General features: G+C 40.9%; 1 protein-coding gene across 1 annotated transcript in view; it reads left to right on the plus strand.

Moving 5' to 3' along the window:
• MAP3K15 (mitogen-activated protein kinase kinase kinase 15) overlaps positions 1–19,583 on the plus strand; it is a 131,074-nt gene that overhangs the window by 72,406 nt on the left and 39,085 nt on the right. The window contains exons 10-14 of the mRNA XM_011940266.1: positions 3,509–3,659; positions 5,379–5,486; positions 8,842–8,891; positions 11,359–11,454; positions 18,302–18,389. Of these exons, the coding sequence (XP_011795656.1) occupies positions 3,509–3,659; positions 5,379–5,486; positions 8,842–8,891; positions 11,359–11,454; positions 18,302–18,389 (493 nt within the window). The remainder of the gene's footprint in view (positions 1–3,508; positions 3,660–5,378; positions 5,487–8,841; positions 8,892–11,358; positions 11,455–18,301; positions 18,390–19,583) is intronic.

A 19,583-nucleotide genomic window follows, 5' to 3' on the forward strand; every position in this document is an offset into this window, starting at 1 on the left:
AGCAACATGGCACAAGTATACATATGTAACAAACCTGCACGTTATGCACATGTACTCTAGAACTTAAAGTATAATTTAAAAAAATAAAGAAAAATAAAAAAATAAATAAATAAAAAGGTCAATTGAACCATCAAAGTTTATAAAAAACCTGTGCTCCAAAGGACTCATCAGAAAAGTGAAAAGTCAACCCATCAAATGGCACAAAATATCTGCAAATCATCTATCTGATAAGGGGCTTGATGCACAATATATGTAAAGATCTCAAACTTAACAATGGAAAGACAATCCAATCTAAACACAGGCAAAGGACTTGACTACGTATTTCTTCAGAAAAGATACACAAACAGCCAATAAGCATATAAAAAGAAAGTCAACATCATCAGTCACTAGGAAAACGCAAACTATAATGAAATGCCACTTCAGACACACTAGGATGACTTGTGTTTTAAAAAATGAACAATTACAAGTGTTAGCAAGAATGCAGAGAAATTAGAACCCTCCTGCAATCTGCATCTGTAAAATGGTGCAGCCATTTTCAGAAAGTTTGGTGATTCCTCAGAAACTTAAACAGCAATTGCATTACTAGATATAGACCAAAGAAAACTGAAAACACACATCCACACAAATATTTGGACAGGACCATTCTTAGTAGCATTATTCCTAACAACTAAAAGTGAAAACTACCCAAATTTCATCAACTGTTGAAGGAGAAACAATGCTATAAATACAAAAATTAGCGGGGCATGGTAACGTGCACCTCTGGTCCCAGCTACTTAGGAGGCTAAGATGGGAGGATGGCTTGACCCTGGGGGACAGAGGTTGCAGTGAGCCGAGATCCTGCCACTGCACTCCAGTCTGGTTGACAGAGCAAGACTCTGTCAAAAAAATAAATAAATAATAATAACTTTTTTTAAGAAAATGCTTGCTTTCCCATGGATTATATTAAGTGACAGTGATTTTTCCTTCTTTCTGATTTTTCCATTTCGAATTTTTCTATAAATGGCCATAGATTTCTTCTCTGACAGTCAAGAAAAAAACACTGAAACAAAATTCTTTTCAAAATGCATAAAGTTAGAAGAAAATTTAGAAAAACATTTGAAATATTTTACGATAAGGTGGACAATCTTAAAAAAGATAGAAACCCAAAAACCATAAAAGGAATGAAGAACACAGGTACATAGATGCTAAAATTGCTATACAGAAAAGAATATTGGCCGGGCGCAGTGGCTCTTGCCTGTTATCCCAGCACTTTGGGAGGCCGAGGCGGGCGAGATCAGGAGATTGAGACCAACCTGGCTAACACGGTGAAACCCCGTCTACTAAAAATACAAAAAACTAGCCGGGCGTGGTGGAGGGCGCCTGAAGTACCAGCTACTCGGGAGGTTGAGGCAGGAGAATGGCATGAACCCAGGAGGCAGAGCTTACAGTGAGCTGAGATCCAGCCACTGCACTCCAGCCTGGGCGACAGAGCGAGACTCCATCTCAAAAAAAAAAAAAAAAAGATGTCATAACATCAAAATCTACCTAGTCAGATTCTAATTTTTTAAAAAATAAAAGACAGTGAGTTTGACTAGTGATTGCCAGGAGTAAGGGAGTGGGTGGGATGGGAGGGAAGTAGGCCTGATGGTGGGAAGGCAACACGAAGGGTCCCTGTGGGGATGGAAATTTCTCTGTCTTGCCTTGTATCAGTGACAACATCCTGGTTGTGGTATTGTACTATAGTTTTTGTAGGATGCTTACCATTGGAGTAAACCTAGTCAAAGATATATGGGTTCTCTCTGTATTGTTTCTTAGCACTTCATGTAAATGTAAAATTACCTCAAAATAACATGCTTAATTAAAAAGAAAATGAGTTTGAAATTTTGTCATTTTGTAATTGCTTTGAACTTTGAACTACAGCTGACCATTGAACAATGTGGGGGTTAGGGGCTCAGTTGAAAATTGACCAAAAACTTAACTACTAATAGCCTGCTGTTGACTGGAAGCCTTACCAATAACATAAACAATATTTTGTATTTTATATTTTGCAAAAAGTGCAGGATTTTTGCAACCGCTGACATAGCTGCAGTGACGGCTTCATGAATTTCCTTTTCTATTTTTGCAACGATTTTTAGGCTGGATTCATTTGTCTTGAAATGGCAGCAGCTGTAACTGCAGAACTCAATCTGCAGTACATATCAAGCAATTCAACTTTTTCTGGTAATGTCATGACTTCTCTCTGCTTCTTGGGAACGTTTCCAGTATCACTAGTGGCACTCTGTATGGGTCCCATGGTGTTACTCAAGGTTTATGGTATAGCACTAAAAACAATGAAGAATGCGCGAGAACCATGAGTGATCACTTTTTACTATGATCTGCAATTTACTGGAGAGATGAACTGCTCATGCAAAAATGATCAGTCTCACGTGGTGGAGTTCTTTTGTAGTTGTTGTTTGTTTTCGAGACAGAGTCTCGCTCTCTCGCCCAAGCTGGAGTGCAGTGGCGCGATCTCGGCTCACTGTAACCTCTGTCTTTCAGTTTCAAGCAATCCTCCTGCCTTAGCCTCCTGAGTAGCTGGGACTATAGACCTATAGACGCCTGCCACTGCATCCAGCTAATTTTTATATTTTTAGTAGAGACGGGATTTCGCCGTGTTGGCCTGGCTGGTCTTGAACTCCTGACCTCAGGTGATCTGCTCGCCTAGGCCTCCCAGAGTGCTGGGATTACAGGTGTAAGCCACCGCGCCTGGCCACATGGTGGAGTTTTAAGCAGATACTTACAACCTGAGCTCACCACAATAGCAACAGGAGGTGGCTACAAAATTCTTACAGTGGTGCAGCATGCACTACAGTTAATTTTATGCAGTCTTGATTTAATACCGCATCTTTACATTTGTTTATATTTTTCTTGACTGGGAATGGTGCTATATACAGTCTGTAAGTGTGTGTGTAAGTTTTGGTACATTTTAACTTTTTATAAGAGATTTGTATATATTTTGGGTAGTAAATGATAGACTAATGTCTACATATATTTTATGCATTCATGGCATACCTAGCTTTTTCTAAATTTTTTGATATTTCTAGGCTGCACACTTCATCTGCAAAGTTTTCCAAATTGTCGCACATCTCCAGAACATTTTCCAATGTATTTATTGGGGAAAAAAAATCTGTGTAAGTGGACCTCCACAGTTCATAGTTGTGTTGTTCAAGAGTCAGCTGTGCCTGCCCTTGTTATTTAAAACAGTTATCACATGCTTTCCAATCTCCCATTTTAGACAATAGGTACTAAAATTGAGGTTTAGCCCAATGTTGGTAAAAAGCCACGTTGTGTTATTTTGTTGGATGGACTTTGCCTACTGCTTGGGTTTTCTTAATTAGTTTTGTGGCTACTGAGCAGTCATTTATGAAGCACTCATGGCATAATATGAATTTCAGTGAATAAAAGCTTTTGGAAAGCTTCTTTTGAAGGGACTTGAATTGAATTCAATTTCTTTAGGAATCCAATATATTGCTGTTTGTGATTTTTCCAGGTACCTGCGATCATTAGTTCAGAACTTGTTACTAATTCGGCGCTTCAAGAAACCCATTATTGAACACTCACCCAGGCAAGAGCGGCTGAACTTCTGGTTAGATATAATTTTTGAGGCAACAAATGAAGTCACTAATGGACTCAGATTTCCGGTAAGATATGCTAAATCCATTTTTTTTTTTTTAAGATTAGGAAAAAAACTAGGGATTAGTGCTATTTAACTATTGAATACTCTGAACTGAAGAAAACCGTAGAGTAATTTTAAATGTTGGGATAAACATCAATCTTATGTGAAATCAGTAAGTGATAGATCAGCTCACTGATAGATCGTTGGCCATATCCTCTGTAGTAGTCATTCTCAATTGGAAGCAACTTTGTCCCCCTAAGGTACCTCTGGCAATGTCCAGAGACATTTTTGGTGGTCATGACTTGGGGAGAAGGTGACGCTACTGGCATCTGGTGGATAGAGACCAGGGATGCTGTTGAACATCCCATAATGCAAAGGACAGCCCTCTCCAATAAAGAATTATCCAGCCCAAAATGTCACTAGTGCCAGAGTGGACAAACTTTCCTCTAAAATAATGTAGCACCACGAGTGGAAACTTGGAATTCAGCATGGTTTCCTGTTAAGCTTTGGATTGCCTGTAAGGCCACTAATTAATATTTAAAACGTATCAAAAAGGCAAAATTGCTTTTAGCTTTTCATTGAGTTTTTGTTTTAATGTTATGACCATCTTAGAGTCATGAGTGAAATATGTGAATGTCCTGGAAATTGAACTTCAGATAATTGTGTTCCATATTTATGCTTTGAGAGTTTGTGAACAGCTCATTTCCAAGAATTTCATTAAGCATCTAATAAAAGGTTGTTTGAAATGATTGATAATTATTTTGTTGCTGGTTAATAATATATTTTAAAATCTTTTTTTAGTTATGAAATATTTCAAACCTACTGAAAGGTACAAAAAAAAAAAAACGGAGCAGATAACAGCGTAATCTCTAACCAGGTTTAGTGATCTTAAACATGGTGCTTTGTTTTGGAGATTTATTCCCTCTCTCCCTCCCCATCTCGCCCCTCCTCTTTCTCTTCCCCTCCTCTTTTTTTTTTTTTTTTTTTTTTTGTTGTTGTTGTTGTTTTTGTTTTTTGAGATGGAGTCTTGTTTTTTGAGATGGAGTCTCGTGCAGTGGTGTGATGTCGGCTCACTGCAACCTTCACCTCCTGGGTTCAAGCGATTCTCCTGCCTCAGCCCCCTGAGCAGCTGGGATTACCGGTGCACACCACCACACTCATCTAATTTTTGTATTTTTAGTAGAGATGGGCTTCACCATGTTGGCCAGGCTGGTCTCGAACTCCTGACCTCAGGTGATCCACCCACCTTGGCCTCCCAAAGTGCCCTCCTCCTTCTCTCCCCACTTTCTTCCTTTTGCTGCCTTCTTCTCTCCTTTTCCCCCTTTTCTCTTTCTTCCCCCTCTCTCCTTTCTCCCCTCTCCTCCTTCTAGCTCCCTTTCTCCCCACCCTTTCTCCCCACTCTCCTCCTCCTCACCCTCTTCTCCCTCTCTCCCCGCTCCTCCTCTCTCTTAACAAAATAACACCTTACTGATGGGCCATCACCTCCTTTTTTATCTCCTTGCATCTTCCCCCCCACCTCCAAAGAGATGACATTTCAATATGTTGCCCTTGAACTCCTGGGCTCAAGTGATCCTCCGACCTCAGCCTCCCAAAGTGCTAGGATTACAGGCTTGAGCCACTGTGCCTGGCCCTCAGTGAGGATTTATTGAGTACGGACCTCCCCGCCTCCTCGCTGGGCAGGGTGCGCTGTGGTGTGCTGTGTTTCCTACCCGTGTACGTTAACAGGCATCTCTTCTTGTTTCAGGTTCTGGTGATAGAGCCAACCAAAGTGTACCAGCCTTCTTACGTTTCCATAAACAATGAAGCCGAGGAGAGAACAGTTTCTTTATGGCATGTCTCACCCACAGAAGTGGTAAGGAGGAAAACTCACAAGCAATTTAATCAAAGATTAAATTTTCAAATAGGAAGGTCTAGATGGTAGTATTTGAAGGAATAGGCACCCGTGTTTAACTTCTGAATTTTGAGAATATATGAGAGAGTATGATCACAGATGAGAGAAAGCAGGTTTTTCCATTGTGTGTGTGCGTATGCATATGTGTGTGTGTGGGCATGTGGTGAGGTGTGGGGGGGAGGAGTGTGTGTGTGTGTGTGTGTGTATAAAAACATTAAATACAGGTTTGTTAGTTTTTTTATATAGTTAAACCATAGGGAAGTGGGTAGAGGATACAGGCTGGTGTGTTGGTTCACACCTATAGTCTCAACACTTTGGGAGGCCAAGGCAGGTGGATTGCTTGAGCCCAGGAGTTCAAGACCAGCCTGGGTGACACAGCCAAACCCCGTCTCTACAAAAAGTAAATTTAAAAAACTAGCCAGTCATAGTGGTGCACATCTCCCAACTGCTTGGGAGGCTGAAGTGGGAGGATCGCTTGAACCTGGGAGGCCGAGGCCACAATGAGCTATGATTGTACCACTGCTCTCAAGCCTGGGCAACAGTGAGACCCTGTCTCTAGAAAAATAAAATAGTAATATATTTTTAGAAGCACTTAGACTGGCTTTCTTGATGAATCTCAACCATTACTGGATCCTGTGGCTTTCCAGATAAAACTCAGACTCTTTTACTAAGTGTTCAAGTCCCTCCGTATACAATCCTGCCCCTTCCCTTCCTCTTTCTCTCCAGCCCTCAGTGCCAGTCAGGCTGTCTTCTTACCAGCCCCTGAACTGTCCCTGCTGGAGCTCCTGTCTATCCTTTTATTTCCATCCTTGTTCCTTTTGGGATTTCCTTCTTCCGATTATCCAAGTCCTAGCTTTTGCAAAGCCATCTTTAACCGCCCCTTCATTCCTTGCACGGAGTGTCTCTAGGCTACCAACTGCCTGTATCATGCACAGAAGAACATCCTAAGAATGCCCATACATGACTTCTATATGTTTGTAGCTGTAGGAGCTACAGAATAGTTACCCACTCCTGAACAAATGCCTGTTGATTATGACATAAAATGTGGTGTTTACTTAACTAGTAAATGTTCCTCCCAAATCAAGTTATCTAAAGCCATCCTGGGATAGACCTGCCATCGGGAAAGACTTTGGAAACTCATGTGGCTAAGCTTTCTGTATATGTGCAGTCTCCTGCAGGTGGCTGTGGGTCAGACAAGACTCTCTCGAGTCTGCCCTGGCTCCCATTTCTGTGTCTGAATCCAAAGGCAGACTCCTGCTGTCTATCACTATCCTCTCTGCATGACTTTGGACTCATGTCTCCTCTGAAATACACTTAGCCTTTCTATGCAGTTGGATGTGATTTGCTGACTTTCGTATTCTCATACCCTCTTATGAGAAGCCTCTAGTGGCTTCCTGTCTCACGCAGAGTCAAAGCTGATGTCCCGAGAGTGGCCTAGAGGTCCTGCATGATTTGCCCATGAGCTCTCCAACCTCTTCTTCCACTCCCATCCCGCTCACTCCACTGTAGCCATATTTGCCTGTTTGTTGGTCCCTGAATGTGCCAGGCACACCCCTGCCTCAGGGCCTTTGCACTTGCTGTTCCCTCTGCCTGAAAGTCTTCCCCCAGGCATCCGCATGGCTTCCTCCTTCCCCTGCTTTAGCTTTCTGTTCAGAAGTCATCAGCGACGCCTACCCTGAACAGCCTGTTGAATAACGTGACCCCCTGCCCTATCTGAATGCCCTTCCCTGTTTTGTCTGTCTTCATAACACTTTCCACCGCCCTCCATGCTATGATTTTACTATTTAATCTATTGTCCATCTCTCTTCACTCACATGTAAGGCCCATGAGGGCAGGAATTTTGTGGTTCTCTGCTGTGTCTTCAGTATTAGTACTTTGCCTAGCACATACATGGTAAGTGCTTGATCAACACGTATAACTAAAATTTCTCCCTTCGGGAACCATCTTCCCAGTCTGTTCCCGTTGTCATTGCTGTGCTCAGTCACGTGGTTCTCATACTTTTTTTCTCTGGGTGGCTTAGTTGGTCACTTGTGACATTCCTCAGGCCAACCAAATGGATTTTTTTTTTCTTTTTTTTTTTTTTTTGGAGACAGGATCTCACTCTGTCCACTCCAGCCTAGGCTGGAGTGCAGTGGAGTGATTTTGGCTCACTGCAACCTCCACCTCCTGGGTTCAACTGATTCTCCCACCTCAGCCACCTGAGTATCTGGGACTACAGGCGTGTGCCACCATGCCCAGCTCATTTTTGTATTTTTAGTAGAGACGGGGTTTCACCATGTTGGCCAGACTGGTCTCAAACTCCTGACCTCAAGTGACCACTCCCCCCTACCCAGCACCTTGGCCTCCCGGAGTGCTGGAATTACAGGTGTAAGCCACCACACCTGGCCCAAATGGATTTTCCTACTTAAAATTATTTTCTGCAATTGGCGATGTATTGATGTTGTTGCCTATGGATTTTCCAAAACTGGAGTTTCAGATGTTCCTTCTCAGGCTTAGCTTTGTGCAAAGTGTAATGGTAGTGAAGGGAGAGGACCAAGTTAGTTTTTGTTTGTAAGTGCAACTTGGTGCTGCCTGAAATCCCAGTTAGTTTTTCTATTAGTCATGGTAGGCTAGCTTCTAAAACAAACAGCCTCTAAATCTCAATATCTTAACATGATAAAAGTTTATCTATGCCTCATATCATATCCAGGTTGCAGAGGGTGGCAGTTGGGGGGCATTCCATCTTGCACTGTATGGGGAAAGAGGAAATAGAGGGTTGCTGTGGAGTTTATGAGTCATGCCTGCAGGCGATGCAGAGCATTCCTGCTCACATCCTATTGGTCAAAACTCCACTGTATATCTCTCTAGCTGCAAGGGAGGCTGGGAAATGTAGTTCAGCTTTCTGTGCAGGGAGAAGAGGAAGACTGATGAGTGCTGAAAGGTATCTGCCACAGTCTTGCCTCTCCCAGTATTTTCGCAAGTCATTCAACATAGGTGGGCTGTTCTCATGCTTGTTTTAGAGTTTGCCTACTATGTTGGCAGAAGAGGAAAAGCCTCTCACTGTGTGTTTATTCTATGCTTATTATTTCTATCTGAAACTTAGATTATTTCAAATTTACATCATTTAAACTGGATTAGAGATACAAACAAATTTTTATAATACATAAGAAAATGTTTGTGGTGTTCCAAGTTATACAAGGTTTATTGCTCTAACCTATAAAGAAAAATCACTACTGCAGGTAAAATAGCAGAAATGATTGACCATAGAATGAAACCAAAACAAATCTTTTGCTTAAAAAAACTCAAACTATTGACTTCTGTCTTTGATAACTTGCAGAAGCAAATGCACGAATGGAATTTTACAGCCTCTTCCATAAAGGGAATAAGGTAAGAACATAGGAGAAAATGGAGTTACTGTTTTAATGCAAATGATGATAATGTTTTATGCACTTTAATGTTTCCACTTACTCATAATATGGAATGTTGTTATTTTTAATGGAATCCAAAATGTACTCTCTTCTGTTTTGTTGTCCTGCCTGAGCTAGTTATTAATACTAGTGTACTCCTGTTAAGAACTTCTTGGATTGTTATAATAGAGTAGCTTTGCTCATACTCAGCCGACTGAACTCACTTGTATCTTTTTTTTTTTTTTTTTAAAAGAAGTGATCTGTAGGAAGAGAAGGTGTATCTTTTTTGAGCCAAAGATGTTCAAGTGCTCAGTGACTCTGAGAACTGAAGCCAGGAGATGACTAGTGGTGACACATGGGTTGGGATCTTGTGGACAGAGTAATGGAGCCAGGAGATTTTTTTCCAGGGAGGGCATGAGGTGGTGTCTTCTGGGGAGAGGCGTAGTTCTTGGCATTTTGGATCAGGAGTGGTGACCATTTGGGCCTGAGCTGTGTGGCCTCACCCGAGCAGGGCTAAACATCTCAGCTGCACTTGTCATCCTGGCAGTTCATTCGAGGGTGAGACTGGCTCTGAAATAGATGTGAGTTCTAATCTCTCTTTGCTGTGTGATGTTAGAAAAGTCACTCAGCTGCTCTAAGTCTCACTTTCTTCACTATTTTCTTCAAATAAAGGGCTTGGACTAGAACGTTCCTTTCTCTGATTCTGAGGCTACCTTAGCCACTGAATGAATCCCCAGTTATTTCCAGACACAGTGTGATCCTGTCCTGGAAACATCAGTATTGAAATTAGAATATCGTCAATATCACTTAAAAGGAGGGAAATAATTTAAGTACAAAGTAGTGCATTGGGGTGATACTGCCCAGGAAATACAAGGCAATTTGAAATACACTAAGCAAAGCATACACAAAGCAGCAGAAAAGGGAATAAAATATGGTCTCTGTCCTCGTCTGTACCTGACTCTACAGCTCATCCAACAAGCAATATTCAACTTGCCTGGACATAGCTAGTGACAGAAAATCTGCTAGTAGATGATTTTTTTTTTTTTTTTTTTTTTTTGAGGCAGAGTCTTGCTCTGTCACCCAGGCTGGAGTACAGTGGCATGATCTCGGCTCACTGCAACCTCTGCCTCCCGGGTTCAAGCGATTCTCCTGCCTCAGCCTCCAGAGTAGCTGGGACTACAGGCGTGTGGCACGATGCCTGGCTGATTTTTGTATTTTTTTTGTAGAGTCAGGGTTTTGCCATGTTAGTCAGGCTGGTCTCGAACTCCTGACCTCAAGTGATCCACCCGCCTCAGCCTCCCAAAATGCCAGGATTACAGGCGTGAGCCCCTGTGCCTGGCAAAGATTTTCCAAAATGTATTACTTAGTAATTTGTGTTAGAGGAAGTAGTCAAGGACCTTCTGTTTGTGCCTCCTCATAGAGATACCTCTAGGTGCCATTTCAGCCATCAGTGGGGATTTACAAAGGGCCTGAGGGCTATCAGCCTCGCCCCACCCCTCCCCGGGACTGATGTGACCTGAAGAGTATACTTGGAGCATTCCAGAGGCTCTCCAACTAACTGTGGTAGTTGCTTTACAGATTGATTTTCAAAACCTGCTCACTTATAATCTAGTTCTAATTCTTCTTGAATCTCCCCTGTACTCTTGGTGTTCCAACCCAGTATTTGTCATGCAATCTATAACATAAAGAATGGTCTAGGACAGTTTGGATCTCAGGAAGAGATAACTTAGAAAGAATGAGATAAAGTGGCTTCAGTTTTTGAAGGGACAATTATAGAAGAGAATATAGTCTTCCTCTCCATAATACCTCCTGGCATGAAGGCCACTGCAGAGGCTTTGGCCCAGTGTGGATGAAGAACTCTCTAACATACAATCTACTGCAGATTTCCTGTCACTGGCTATGTCCAGGCAAGCTGAATATTGCTTGTTGGATGAGCTGTAGAGTCAGGCACAGACACTGGGTAGAGATGGACCAGATAACAAACATTTAAAGGCCTTTCTTGAGCTACAATGCCATGTTTATTTCCATTTTCCTTGTGTGGTCACAAATACTGTGTCCTGATATTTTCTGAATCTAGAAATTCCCTTAATACCACAATAAATTATTTCACAAATACCTTGACTTTCTTTTTCATGAGATTATAAGCCCCTTGAGGACAGAGAACCGTATTTTACTCCCTTTTCTGTTGCCCATATGCTTTGCTTAGCACTGAATTATGTTAAGAGTAAGTTTATACTAAGGTCAATTGATAAATACAAACTCAAATATAAGCAAGATAAATGTCTCTGGTATTTAAATTTCATAGAGAAATAAAAGGCAGACTTGGGGGGTGTTTGTTAAAACATTAATGAATCTTTCAGAAATTGATAAAATAGAAAAGATTGTCTCGCAGATTTAGAATGGGTATCATAACTTATGTATAAACATTATGCTTTGAAATTTTACAGTCTATCAAAGTTTGATGAACGGTGTTGTTTTCTTTATGTCCATGATAATTCTGATGACTTTCAAATCTACTTTTCCACCGAAGAGCAGTGCAGTAGGTGAGTTACAGCTGATTCAGGTATTTGCAATCTAATTATGGCGAATCATTTTTAAAGGGCCTTTGTTCTGAAAGATATTTACTTGCTATTACTGTCTTTCTTGAAATGTTAACTTACATCTCAAAAAAGCTCTAAAATTTTCTGTAATTCACATAGCAGGCAATTCAGCCATTTAAAATATACAACTTGGACAGGCGCAGTGGCTCACGCCTGTAATCTCAGCACTTTGGGAGGCTGAGGAGGGTGGATCACCTGAGGTTAGGAGTTGGAGACCAGCCTGACCAACATGGTGAAACCCTGTCTCTACTAAAAATACAAAATTAGCCGGGTGTGGTGGCTCATGCCTGTAATCCCAGCTACTTGAGAGGCTGAGGCAGAGAATCACTTGAACCCGGGAAGCAGAGGTTGCAGTGAGCCGAGATTGTGCCATTGCACCCCAGCCTGGGGAACAAGAGCGAAACTCCATTTAAAAAACTAAATAACTTAACATTCAGCGTTTTTTAGTATAGTCATAGTTTTCCAATCAACACCATAATCTAGTTTTAGAATATTTTCATTAACCCCACAAGAAACCCAGTATCCATAGAGTATCCATAGAGTATCCATTCCCTCAACCTCGCCCCATCTTGGCCCCAGCCCTAAGCAACCATTAATCTCTGTGTCTCTATGGCTCTGTCTATGGCTCTATGGCTCTGTCTATTCTGGCCGTTTCATATAAATGGAATCATACAGTATGTGGTCTTTTGTGACTGGCTTCCTTCACTTAGCGTAATATTCTTTAAGGTTTATCCATGTGTGACACGTATCAGTACTTCATTTCTTTTTGTGGCTGAATAATATTCTTTTGTATGGCTGTACCACCGTTTATCTGTCAGCCAATAGGCATTTGGGTTGTTTGTACTTTTTGACAATTATGAATTACACTTCCCTGAGCATCATGTGCAAGTATTTGTGAGGACATGTTTTTATTTCTCTTAGAGTCAAATTACTGAGTCTTATGGTAACTCTACATTTAACCTTTTGAGGTACTGCCAGACCATTTCCTCATTTTATATTCCCATTAGCAATGTATGCAGCTTCCAATTTTTCCATGTCCTTGCCAACACTTGTTATTATCTGTCTTTTGAGTATCATAATCCTAGTGGATGTGAGGTGGAATCTCATTGTGGTTTTGATTTGCATTTTCCTGATGACTAATGATACTGAGCATCATTTCATGTGCTTATTGACCATTTATATACCTCTGGAGAAATGTCTATTCAAATTCTTTGCCCAATTAAAAAACTTAAACTTTTTATTTTTGAAAATATTTAGAGCCATAGGAAAGTTTCAAAAAACAATGCAAAGAATTTCCATGTATGTTTTACACAGAATTTCTCAGGATTAACCCTTTACCACATTGGTTTTACATTTTCTCTCTGTGCATATGGTTATTCTTTCTGAACTGTTTAAAAGTAAGTTGTAGACATAATGCTCCATTACCTGTAAATACTTGAGTGTATTTTGTAAAAGCAAGGATACTCACTTACGTAATTACAGGACAGTTATCTAATGAGGAAATTAAGATATATAGTACTGTAATCTACAACATTTATCCAAATATTACTTAGTGTCCCAATTATGTCTTTTATAGCAAAACAAAAGGTTTTTCTTTGGTCCACGTTCCAATCCAGGATCATATGTTGCATTTAGTTGTCATGTCCACATAGTCTCCTTTCACCTGGAAGAGTTCATCATCAGTTTTTCTTTGTCTTTTTTGACTTAATACTTTCCAAGAGTACAGACAGTTTATTCTGGGTAGTCCTTTGACTTGGATTTGTTTATCGTTTCCTCACGAGTACACTCATGTTATGTATTTGGCAGGAATATCACAGAAATGATGTGTCCTTCTCAGTGCCTCATAACAAGGGACGCAATATCTGTGTGTCATTATTGGTGATGTTAACTTGGCTCATCTGGTGAAAGTGGTGTTTGCCAGCTATCTCCAAACTTTGCCCACTTATAATTGGGTTATTTATCCTTTTATTATTGATTTTAAGAGTGTTATATACATATATATAAAATATATTTTTTTTTCTCCATGCAAGTTCCTCATCAGATGTGATTTGCAAATGCTTTTCCCATCCTGTAAGTTGTCTTTTCACTCTCTTGATGATATTACTTGCAGCACAAAAGTTTTTAATTTGGGCAAAGTACTACTCACCTATTTATTTCTTTTGTCATTTGTGCTTTTGGCTCCTGTCTTAGAAGCTTTGTCTAACCTGAGGTGTCCTGTGGTTTTTATGTTTTCTTCCAAGAGTTTTATAGTTTTAGCTTTCATGTTTCGGTTTTTGACCCATTTTGAATTCATTTTTGGACATGGTGTAAGGTAGGGGTTCCAACTTTATTCTTTAACACGTGGATATGTGGTTGTCCCAGCACCATTTGTTGAATGGACTATTCTTTCCCTGATTTAATGGTCTTGGTACTCTTCTAGGAAATCAGTTGACCACAAATGTAGTTTATTTCTGGACTCTCAATTCCATTCCATTGTTTTGTATGTCTGTTCGTAATGCAAGTGCCATGCTTTCTGTATTACTGTAGCTTTGTAGTAAGTTGTAAAATCAGGAAATGTGAGCCCTCCAACTTCGTTCTTGTTTTTCAAGATTGTTTTGGTTATTGTGGATGCTTGCATTTCCATGTGAATATTAGGATCAGCTTATCAATTTCTGTAGAAAAAATGGCAGCTAGGACTTTGACAGGAAATACATTGGCTATCTAGATCAATTTGGAAAGTGTTGCCATATTAACCATCCTGGCTTCCAATCCATGAACACAGGATGGATTTGTATTTACTTAGGTTTTCTTGAATTTCTTTCAACAATATTTTTGTAGGTTCAGTGTACAAATTTTGTACTTCTTTTATTAAATGCATACCTAAGGATTTTATTATTTTGATACTGGAGTTTTTTTAATTTCACTTTTGGACTGTTCACTGATAATGTATAGAAATACACTTGATTTGTAAATGTTGATTTTATAACTTACAACCTTGCTGAACTCATGTATTAGTTCTAACAGGCTTTATTGAACTCCTTAGGGTTTTCTGTATATAATATCATGTCATCTGCAGATACAGTTTTAGTTTTTCCTTTCCAACCTAGATGCCTTTATTTTCCTTGCCTAATTATCCTAGCTAGACTCTCCATCACAATGTGGAATAGAAGTAGTGAGAGTGGACATCTTTATTTTGTTCCTATTTTTAAGAAGAAAGAAGTTAGTCTTTCATCGTTAAGTATGATGTTAGCAGCAGATTTTTTGTAGATAACCGTTATCAGATTGAGGAAGTTCCCTTTATTCATAGTTTATTTGTATCATATAATTTGAGAAAATCTTAATTCATTGTGTCTCAGACAATCATTGTCACAACATATTTAAAGATTAGGCTAGGCTGGGTGTGGTGGCTGATGCCTGTAATCCTAGTACTTTGGGAGGCTGAGGAAGGAGGATTGCTTGAGTGGGCAGTTCGAGACGAGCCTGGGCAACATGGTGAAACCCCATCTCTGCAAAAAGTACCAAAAAAAAAAAAAAAAAAAATTAGCTCAGCATGGTGACATACACCTGTAATCCCAGCTACTCAGGAGGCAGAAGTGGGAGGATCACCTGAGCCTGGGAGGTTGAGGCTGCGGTGAGCAGTGATCAAGCCACTGCACTCCACCATGGGCGACAGAGGAAGACCCTGTCAAAAAAAACAAAACAAAACAAAACAATAGAATAAATAGCAGACTAGGGAATCATTGGGTCATAACCTTCAATTTACAGTAGAAAAAATGCTGCCAGATATAAATTGGTGTAAAAGTAATTGCAGTTTTTGCCATTAAAAACCTAATATTAAGCAGAACATCCTTTTGCTACTACAGAATGTGCTCTTTTGACCCTCATTCAGTACTCAGTGCCTTTTCTGCAATACATTTTAATTTTTTTATTGATGTATAACATACAAACAAGTAAAGTTTGTAATGTGCACTGAAGTGTACAGCTTGATAAATTTTAATATGTATCTGCATTCTTGTATCTGCCTGCCAGATCAGCACCCCAGAAGTTGCTTTGTGCCCCTTCACAGTCATTAAACTCCCTCCAGTGTTAACTACTTTGATTTTTACCACCAACGGTTAGTTTCACCTGTTCTTGACCTACAAATAAACAGAATCATGTAGTTTGTACCCTTGTTTCTCACCTCTTTCCCTTAAAATAATATTCATAGCTGGGCACGGTGGCCCACACCTGTAATTCCAGCACTTTGGGAGGCCAAGGCAGGAGGATCGCTTGATCCCAGGAGTTCAAGACCAGCCTGGGCAACATAGAGAGACCCTCATCTCTACAAAAAATTTAAAAATTAGCTGGGCGTGGTGGTGTGCGCCTCTAGTCCCAGCTAGTTAGGAGGATGAGGTGGGAGGATTGCTTGAGCCTGTGAGGTCGAGACTGCAGTGAACCATGATCACATCACCGCACTCCAGGCTGGGTGACAGAGTGATACCCCATCTCAAAAACAAAAAACAAAATGAGATCCAACTGTGAAGTTTGTATCAGTTCATTATTTCTCTGTGTAGCATTCCATTGTGTTCCAATTTATCTGTTCTTCTATTAATGAAGACTTGGATTGTTTCTGTTTGGGGGCTATTATGAAGAAAATGACTATGAACGTTCTTATATATGCCTTTTGATGAACGTATGTGTTGATTTCTATGGAGTATATGCCTAGGAGTGGATTACTGGATTATATGGTAGGTTTATCTTCAGCTTTGGTTGCTGATACTGCCAAGAGTTTTCCAAAGTGGTCGTGTCAATTTACACTCCCACTAGCAATGTATGAGAGTCATAGTTGTTCCGTATTCTTAAGAACAGTTGATATCGGCCGGGCACGGTGGCTCGAGCCTGTAATCCCAGCACTTTGGGAGGCCGAGACAGGCAGATCACGAGGTCAGGAGATCGAGACCATCCCGGCTAACATGGTGAAACCCCGTCTCTACTGAAAAATACAAAAAACTAGACGGGCGAGGTGGTGGGCGCCTGTAGTCCCAGCTACTTGGGAGGCTGAGGCAGGAGAATGGCATAAACCCGGGAGGCGGAGCTTGCAGTGAGCTGAGATCCGGCCACTGCACTCCAGCCTGGGCGACAGGGTGAGACTCCGTCTCAAAAAAAAAAAAGGAACAGTTGATATCATCTTTTATTTTATTCTGTTGAGACAGAGTCTTGCTCTGTTGCCCAGCTGGAGTGCCGTGGCGCAGTCTTGGCTCACTGCAACCTCTGCCTCCTGGGCTCAAGCAATCTTCCTATCTCAGCCTCCTGAGTAGCTGGGACTACAGGTGTGTGCCACCACGCCTGGCTAATTTAAAAAAAAAAAATTGTAGAAACAGGGTTTTGGCCACATTGCCCAAGTTGGTCTCAAACTCCTGGGCTCAAGAGATCTTCCCACTTCAGTCTCCCAAGGTGCTGAGATTACAGGCGTGAGCCGCCACACCCAGCTGATACCGTCTTTTAAATCTTAGTTCTTCTGTGAGTGCATACCATATATCTCTTAAGAAGCCTGACTATTGGGTTTCCCCGCTTTCAAAGATTAGAAGAAGAGAAGGTGAGATGGGTTAGTTAGAAAAAAGAGCATTTTAATGGTTTATAGAAATTATCCTGAAATGTACAGTATTCCTCCTTGACATCTTAAGATAGAATTGTAAGTAAAAATGTTCTAATGAGTCAAGATGACTTGTATCCAAATAAACAATTACACAAGTCTAGGAAGTGGCCCATGTGGCCCAGCAGAATTTGTGAGAAAGATTTATGGGTCAACATTAAGCTTATTCTGTGTCAACAGAATGATGTGGCCACCTTACGCGTTTCCTCCTCACCATTCTTCTTATACAACACCCTATATCTTACTGAGAACTAGATTGTCTATACTTTGAGAGGTGATGCTCCCACTATCTTTAGCATTGATTAGCTCCCCTCTGGACACTGGTCTTGAGGCTAGACTTCAAGAATAATACAGGAGGCTGGGTATGGTGGCTCATGCCTCCCAACTCGTTGGGAGGCTGAGGTGGGAGGACCATTTGAGTCCAGGAGTTCGAGACCAACCTAGACAACATAATGAGACCCCGTGTACAAAAAATACAAAAATTAGCCAGGCTTGGTGATGGGTGCCTGTAGTCTCAGCTGCTTGAGAGGCTGAGGTGGGTGGATTGCTTGAGCTCAGGAGGCTGAGGCTGCAGTGAGCCATGATCACATCACTGTACTCCAGCCTGGGTGACAGAGTGAGATCCTGTCTTTAAAAAAAATAAATAAATAATAGCACAGGGACGTCATCTGAAGAATTACCTGCTAGTGGAGTAACTTGCAAGTCCTGGGGAAAACAGTGATGGAACAGAAAGGAAAGACTTACAGGGACATGGTAAAATTATGTGCATTTCTAATGGGGTGTTATGTAGAAAAGTGGTTAATTGTAAGCAAACTATGGATGGAACCCACATAAAAGAAGTCTTTGGTTCAATACAAGGGAAACATTTCTCATTAAGATCTTCCAAGAATGAGCTGTCTTTGGGAGGTAATGAGTTCTCTGTTGCTGGAGGTACTCAAGCATCAGTTGGCCAACCAGTTGGTGGAGATACTGTATACAGGGGATTCAGGTATCACATTGGTAGTTGCCCTAGATTTGATAACCACTAAAGTACCATGTCAAATCAAGGACGGGATCGATTGTTCCATGACTTGTAAAAGTTTGGTTTATATTTAAGTACAGTTTAATAAAGCTAAGTTCAAAACAAGGAACGAGAGCAATTCTGAATTGGCAACGTATTTGTGACATTTGCTGTTCTAGATTTTTCTCTTTGGTCAAAGAGATGATAACCAATACAGCAGGCAGTACAGTGGAGCTGGAGGGAGAGACCGACGGAGACACCTTGGAGGTGAGTCATGGACGACCTAGAATATGGAAAACATTATTGATTGTGTGTTTGATGCTTCAAGAAAATGTCCCATCTTTCTGTAAAAGTCCTCTGTTGAGTATGTTTTATGAACCTGCCAGTCATCACTGCATGGCTCCCAGAGATCATGTTTAATGTGTCTCTGTAGAAGAATCTCATTACTTTGGGATTCTCTCAGAATGCTTAAGAAAAATATGGCCATGGACTAGACTAAAATTTCCTTTTGTGAACAACCTATGAAAGTTTTCTCTAAGCTAATTAGTCATGCTTTTGAGACTACAAGAGAATTAGTTGGCCAGCTGGAAGCAGACTTTTTTATTTATGCTTAAAATGACTTCAGTTATAGCTATGTGCATGTAGTATATTAAATACAACTTTAAAATCATTTTTAAAAGTAGGCTCATCATAAGCTCTTTTGGACAGCACAGATACAGTCCGCAGTTACTAAATCATTGCACATGTGTTTAAATCTTGCACACTTACTCAGATTTGCCACTCAGGTTCTTCCAGTGATTACAGTTTAATGAGATTTTCTGTACTCTCAGGTTAGACGGAAAGGAATTTCTTAAGGTTTCTTTCAGAAAATATCAAAAGGATTCATTTTAATGATTGAGTTAACTTCTAGAATTCTGAGGTCAGGACCAGAGTTTGTTGTAGAAATGAACGGAGCAGTGGTGCTTTGAGGGCAGCAGGTATGGGAAACAGAGGGAGGTGTGAGGTAAAAGTCTTCTATGGAGCAGGGATTGCTAGTTACATCAGACACTGATGGAGATCCTTTAGTAATCTTTTTTTTGAAGACAGAGTCTCACTCTGTCGCCCAGGCTGGAGTGGAGTGTAGTGGCGCGATCTTGCCTTACTGCAACCTCCGCCTCCTGGGTTCAAGCGATTCTCCTACCTCGGCCTCCCATGTAGCTGGGACTACAGGCATGTGCTACCATGCCTGGCTAATTTTTGTGTTTTATTTAGTTATTTAGAGATAGAGTCTTGTTCTATTGCCCAGGCTGGAGTACAGTGGCGTGATCTTGGCTCACTGCAACCTCCACCTCCCAGGTTCAAGCAATTTTCCTGCCTCAACCTCCTGAGTAGCTGGGACCACAGGCACGTGCCACCATGCCTGGCCAACTTTTTGTATTTTTAGTAGAAACGGGGTTTCACCATGTTGGCTGGGCTGGCCTC

The sequence above is a fragment of the Colobus angolensis genome, unplaced genomic scaffold (genome assembly GCF_000951035.1).
Source record: "Colobus angolensis palliatus isolate OR3802 unplaced genomic scaffold, Cang.pa_1.0 Scaffold188, whole genome shotgun sequence".
NCBI lineage: Eukaryota > Metazoa > Chordata > Mammalia > Primates > Cercopithecidae > Colobus > Colobus angolensis.